The sequence below is a fragment of the Nothobranchius furzeri genome, chromosome 19 (genome assembly GCF_043380555.1).
Source record: "Nothobranchius furzeri strain GRZ-AD chromosome 19, NfurGRZ-RIMD1, whole genome shotgun sequence".
Taxonomy (NCBI): domain Eukaryota; kingdom Metazoa; phylum Chordata; class Actinopteri; order Cyprinodontiformes; family Nothobranchiidae; genus Nothobranchius; species Nothobranchius furzeri.
Window position 1 is genome coordinate 16368555 of NC_091759.1, and position 6795 is coordinate 16375349.

Consider the following 6795-nt stretch of genomic DNA (forward strand, 5'->3'; position numbering starts at 1 on the left):
ACTGCGACTCCTGGGGACTGTTGAACTCAACATTTTGCAGGTCTTAGACAACTTCTTTGTTTATCAACTCTGTTTCCAGTGCCCCGTGTCTTTATCCCAGTTGCCGCAGTAAACTGGGAGTATTGGTGGTGGGAGAGGACTGAATGGAGACAGCTGATTGGCTGTGGTGATATGTGAAGGAAAGATGTTTGATTTCAGGGCATCGTTTCATGCAGCTCTGTGTTTTCCACCATATGAAGAGCAAACATTACTGTCTGTTGCACACTCTTCACTGTCTGGTTTAAAATGCGTCCAAACTGAAAACATTTCCATATGTTAGCTCTGCAGTAGCCTGCTAGCTAACATTTTATCCCCACCTATAAATTGTGATATTATAGTGTTGTTTTAATAATAAAAAAGTAAAATTAAATAACCCACAATATGGATGTGGTAGAAGTTGTTGAAAGTAAAACTGAGGCTCTGTCATGTTGTTAGAAAATCTCCTTCCCAGAATGAAAGCCGTGTTAAATCGGATCTTTTCCACCCAGTTCCCATCATTTGAAAATCCCACCATCAGATCAGAGCATCCCTAGTTTATGCTACTCTAGAATGTTCAGAGCGTGGGTTTGACATGCTCAGATGAAAGTTTCGATCCATCTATCTCAGCTGGAAATGAATTCAGAAGTTTGTTCTCACGGTCAGATTCCAGGTTTCTGCTTGGGTGGTTCGAGCATACCTGGCATCCAAAACCACGTGAACTGTGATGTCGTTGTGGGCTACAAGTCGGTTTACCGCATGTGCTTTGCCATGGCCTGCTTCTTCTTCCTGTTTTCCATCATCATGGTCCGAGTGCGCAGCAGCAAGGACCCCCGAGCCGCCATCCAGAATGGGTTTGTACTGCACCCTGGTGGACCCTCTTTGTCTCTTCACCCATGAAACAACTTCTACATTCTGTCTTCTCAGTTTCTGGTTCTTCAAGTTCCTGGCATTGGTGGGCCTAACTGTGGGAGCTTTCTTCATCCCAGATGGAACCTTTAACACAGGTATGATCCCAGGATGCAGGTTAGGTTTGTAGAGGGTTCAATAGAGTACCACAGTCATGTTTCAGACATCAGGATAAATGTAGGAAACCAGGTGAACAGTTGGTGTTTGTTTCTCTTTCCTGCTGCACAAAACCTCTGCTGTGCCATTACTGTACATGTGAGTACATGGACGGAGGATTTTCTTGAGTAAACACACATTTCTGTGAAACTGTAACTTATCGGAACCATTTTCTGCTCGATCCCAGTGTGGTATTACTTTGGCGTGGTGGGCTCGTTCATGTTCATCATCATCCAGCTCATCCTGCTGGTGGACTTCGCCCATTCCTGGAACCAGTCCTGGCTGGAGAAGGCTGAGAATGGAAACACAAAGTGCTGGTTTGCAGGTAGAGAGGCAAAACACTTCCCTGAGATGTGGACACATGCCTTGTTTTGTTGTTAAGTTTAATATCTTACATGAAAGTTGCAAACTAAATAAAGCATTGTTTGTGTCAGAGTTGCCATAGTTACCTATTTTTTGCCCGCAGCTCTGCTGTCCTTCACCTTCATCCACTATGCGCTGGCTCTTGCTGCTGTTGTCCTCTTCTATCTGTTTTACACCCTACCAGACGACTGCACGGAGCACAAGGTCTTCATAAGCCTCAACTTTATCTTCTGCATCGTTGTGTCCGTTGTGTCCATCCTGCCCAAAGTCCAGGTAATGTAGATGCTTCAGAAGACATCCTGGTCTAGTGTTTTGGTTGTTTTTGTTTATGAGCTCTATTCACATCTCAGAACTCTAAAAGGACCAAAATCCATTTCAGTAATTCAGAGAGATCAGGCGTGTTGCTGCTTTTGCAGTCGTGTTACCTTCATTAAACGTGTCTGCAACATTCCCTCATGACTCAGCGGTGAAAACATGTCAGCAACTCGAGTAACAAAGCGTATGGAAATATTCTAACGATGTGCGACGACTGACTCACCTGAGAACCATCTAAATAACTAACAAAACTAATATCAGTCGCTCCATTTGTCCCCAGGAAGCTCAGCCCACCTCAGGCCTGCTCCAGGCCTCCCTCATCTCCCTTTACACCATGTACCTCACCTGGTCAGCCATGACCAACAACCCCAGTGAGTCCTGCCATTGGGAAGTTAAACTATCCTTCCTGTCTGCTGTTAACAGTTTGAATGTGTGTTCCTGCTTCAGACCGACAGTGTAACCCCAGCCTGTTGAGTCTGGTCCAGCCCACCAGTCCCACCCCTGCACCAGGACCTACTCAGGCACCTGGACATGTGCAGTGGTGGGACGCTCAGAGCATCGTGGGACTGCTGATTTTCTTGTTCTGCACACTTTATGCCAGGTAGTCCACTTCAGAGTGATTCTTTCTTTTACTTTCTGTGGATATTTTAATGACTAAATAATTTTCAATAGTTTGAGTTTAGTCACTGCTGCTCAGAATTATAATTTTGGCTGCAACTGCTAATCTGTAAAAGTGATCAAAACGTGCAAAATCTGCTAAACGTAGCACGCAGCAGTTAGCTGCCACCGTAGTGGATGGGTGCGTTAGTTGCGTAGGTGCACGAAGCTTTGAGTCTATTTTACGCGCTACACTTCCAGAACACGTTAAACTCTGCAGCTCAGATCAGGTCACACAGGAAGTCAAACACAAAAGCAGTGTAAAACATTTGTAAACTTTCAAAATAAAAGTCTCCTGCAGATTTTCAGTAGCTTAACTAGTAAAAAATAAATATGTGACGTAGGGCTGGGCGATATGGATCAGTTTCACGATATATTGAGGATTTCGCCTCTAACCATAAATGGACGATAACTTCAGGCATCGCAGAAACAAAAGTTGTCCTTTAAAACCAGCTCATGTATTTTTAGCGCCGTTGCCCAGCTAGACGTGCGTGTTCACTAACGAGATGCTTTGCTAGCAGGCGTAGTGACGGAAGTAGGGAGAGGGGCTTACATGTGCAGTGCATTTTGTGGGCCTCTGGATGGCGCCCTCTGACAAAACTCCAGATTTCTGCTTTACTGGGTTTCATTTGTGGAATTGTCTCCTCCCACAGCATCCGCTCCTCCAACAACGCCCAAGTCAACAAGCTAATGCAGACAGAGGAAGGCCAGGGTCTGACCGCCGAGGACGAGTCGGCAGTGGGGGAGGACGGAGTCCGACGAGCGGTGGACAACGAGGAGGAGGCCGTGACCTACAGCTACTCCTTCTTCCACTTTAGCCTGTTCCTGGCCTCCCTCTACATCATGATGACTCTCACTAACTGGTATAGGTAAGTGTCAGCGGTTAGCTGCTCAGTGGTGTCTCCCTAGGGATGCTCCTCTAACTCCGCCCCCTCTGACTCACCAGGCCAGACACGGCCTATGAAGCCATGCAGACTACAATCCCAGCTGTGTGGGTGAAGATCTGCTCCAGCTGGATCGGCTTGGCCCTCTACCTTTGGACCCTGGTGGCCCCGCTGGTGCTGACGGATCGAGACTTCAGCTAAACACACAACTTTAATGTTTCTTTAGCGTGACAGTACAGTGAGCTTCACTGATCCCGTGTGGCTGTTTTAGTTACATCTGTCGTGTATTTTGGAAAGAACAAATGCGATTGTTTGAGCGTGAACAATGATCACATTCCTGTTCATCCACTTGGGTTGCTTTCCTGTGCATTTTACTGTCAGATCACGCAAACCTTAACAAGCCAAGACCAAACAAATACTTTTATTTCTTACTTTATTCTGATAGTTACTTTTCCGATTGTAATCACAAGATGGTGTTAAATGTTATTTTACTGTACGTTAGTTCTTGTTTTCCACCGAGAGTGCCTCGCTGTACTCGTGCACACACGTCATTTAGAAGGATCGCTGATATCTAGATACTCATTTTTGCCAAAATGCTTCCTCCTCTGCTCTAAATCGGGTGTTCTGTCGTTTTGACCCGGGGAAGGGACGCCAGTGTTCACTAGGTGGTGCTGTTGCCTCTTCATGCCTTTCAGAACTAGTCGGTGTTCTTCCTCCTGAATTTGCCATGTGACTGATGTCATCAGAGACGCATCACATGATCGGATAAAGTGTGATTCAGCTTCACAAACAATCCTCTGGTCTAACACACACTGTTGCTGCTCTGGACTCGGTGAGGAGGGTGGTAGAGTACAAGTCTGATCACATAGAGTATTGAAGGCTTTTGTTGTGGCGCCACCAACGGCGACCAGCCGGTGGAGCCTGTTTGGACTCTGACCAAACAGCAATGATCTAATACCAGATCTCTGAATTCACTGTTCTGCTTTTCCATTTGTTGCTTGCACGTCATTTTAGGAACCTTCACCGAGTTCCTCCTGAAGGTTCAGATATTCACTGATTCATCCGTCATTGGCAATGGAAACAATCAAATCTAAGAGTCTTCGTTTATTCAGGCTGTGCATATAGTGTCTATTTGTTGTCTGCCAAAGTATTTTACCAACAGAGATGATATTTCTTATATAACTGTCTAGATGAATGCTTTAATGTAGAAGACTATTAGTTCTTTTCTATGTTTTTTTACTTGGTAAAACCTGCTGCCTGTGTAGTCTCAGATACTACTCGTTAAATCTCATCGCTTCATTAATAAATTAGTTTCCAGTCAATGGTTTGTATGTTTTTTTAAAGGGTACACACGCACACACACGTGTGCGCACACGCACGCGCGCGCGCACACACACACACACACACACGCACGCACGCACGCACACACACACACACACGCGCACACACACACACATGATCAGATCCGTCTACAACAGCTGTACTAACATTTGTATGTGGTGTATTCCAGCTGTGGTTTGTATCAGAACCAGGGTGGGACATGGAGCTGCATCTTTTGGCAGAGATAGAAGGAAAAGTGTCTTTGCTTTTGTTATTTTAGTCATTTTTACATTTTTGATTTAAATATGTGGGGCACTGAAAACGCATGTTTAATGATTGTTTCTGGATTTTAATTGGCCGCTGACTTTTTCATTCAGGCTGAACATGAAAACGGTCTCCTACACCGATCTCCTGCATTAGCTTGTGATGGAAAATAGACCGGGAATCTAGGATTTGAAACGCCTGACAGATCTACATCCCATTAGTGGGCTCTCCCATAGACTCGTGCAGTCTGACGACTGAAGGTCAGCTGTGACCTGGGTAACTTCTAATTCCTGGAAATGGTGCACCGCCAGTTTCACGTTTCCAGCTCATCCCCTTTACCTTCATCTCTGGTACCTCAAAAGCACGAGATGAATTTCAATCATCACCCTGACCTCTACTGAGCTGCCGTCTTAGTCTGGCCATGACCCATGGAGCCCAGTCGTGGGGTGGAATCTGGTTTTCTTTCAAATTGTCTCCACACACAATTGGATTCAAACAACATGACATCCTCACCGTCAGTCTACGGGGCAGTCCACCATACACTGTTGAAGACACAAATACATCCTTTTTCTAAGTTTTCTTAAGTACCTCTATCTGCTCTTGACTCAAAGAAAAGCACACATATAAGTAGTCCAAAGTGGATGCCAAAGCTACTTCCAATGAGCTATTGCATCTTTGTTGTTTTGCTCAGTCGCAGTAACACCCCGCCCACCAAACCATTACCAATAGCTACGAGTGGCAAGACACAAGACTGTTTGGACCTGCTGAGGCTCCTATGGAGCTAGGCCGACCTGCAGAGCTAAATCCGTTTGCTCTGCTAGGGTCTGTCTAGATTTCTAGGCTATAACCCAGCACCAGTTCTTTTGTTTACCACCACCAACGTACTCATTTTCTGGTTCAACACCAGTGCTTAGACCTAGACTTGCACCAACGCCTTGCCCAAATGGTGATTCAACCAACGTGTTTTTCTGTGTGTGTGTGTGTGTGTGTTCTGCTCCTATGTATTTGCCTCATAACGTTTAGCACTTGTTGCATAATTATGAAGAATCACGTAGTTTATGACATGCAAAAATACTTGATTACATCTTCACCTACGTAGAATACAATGTACCTGGTCACATTAGCCATGTGTTCAGGTTTGGAGAGACATTATATAAAAGTTATTTGAAAATGGAAATGTTACAGGTCCCAGGTATGTGACCATGCAACAGGTGATTCTGTTAAAAACAGTCAAATGAGCAGACAGGACATCAGTTTGGTGTTGCTGCGTCAGCTCTTCATTGCAGAATGAGGAAAAGCTAACGGCTGCGCCAAACTGTCCCGGTCAGCTGCCAAGTATCACACTGCCCTCTACTGGCATTAAGGTGCATTACCTTTACAGAACAGTTTACAAAGACTAATAATAACAATGTCCTTAGAGACTCTAAGTTTCTCTTTTCCTTTTTGCCTGGAATCCATTAAATATATATATTTTTCACACAGGAATACATTACATCAGATGGTTAAAGCATCAATACGAAAAATGTGACCACATCTTTCTGTGTGCGTCACAGAAACATGGATTTTTGTCAAACCAAAGGAAAAGGCACTTACTCCTAAAACAACCCTCTTGGTCAGGCATCAGATGGAAGCATTTTTGACATTCCTATTGCAATATTTACCCTTTTCATACATTGTTCTGCGTGAAAGAGATAGTAGATACCCCCAGCCCAGATGTGAGCAACCTCATGTTGCATTAACCTGTTATAGAATCACACTTCAATTGGGACTCTGCTCCACTTTTTCTGGTTTGATATATTTATCTTTTCCTAAGAGGATCGTCTTAATGGCCTCTGTCAACACAGGCTGCTCTTGTGGATCAAGCACCAGGCAACCCAGGTGGGAAAATCCTCTGTGGAATCTTGTGAAGATG

At 44.7% G+C, this 6795-nt stretch overlaps 1 protein-coding gene across 1 annotated transcript in view; it reads left to right on the forward strand.

The window, feature by feature from the left end:
- serinc2 (serine incorporator 2) overlaps positions 1 to 4621 on the forward strand; it is a 13763-nt gene extending 9142 nt beyond the window's left edge. The window contains exons 3-10 of the mRNA XM_015976462.3: positions 682 to 869; positions 943 to 1022; positions 1268 to 1405; positions 1547 to 1716; positions 2039 to 2129; positions 2206 to 2359; positions 3069 to 3284; positions 3362 to 4621. Of these exons, the coding sequence (XP_015831948.1) occupies positions 682 to 869; positions 943 to 1022; positions 1268 to 1405; positions 1547 to 1716; positions 2039 to 2129; positions 2206 to 2359; positions 3069 to 3284; positions 3362 to 3500 (1176 nt within the window). The 3' untranslated portion in view covers positions 3501 to 4621. The remainder of the gene's footprint in view (positions 1 to 681; positions 870 to 942; positions 1023 to 1267; positions 1406 to 1546; positions 1717 to 2038; positions 2130 to 2205; positions 2360 to 3068; positions 3285 to 3361) is intronic.
- The last annotated feature ends 2174 nt before the right edge of the window (positions 4622 to 6795 follow it).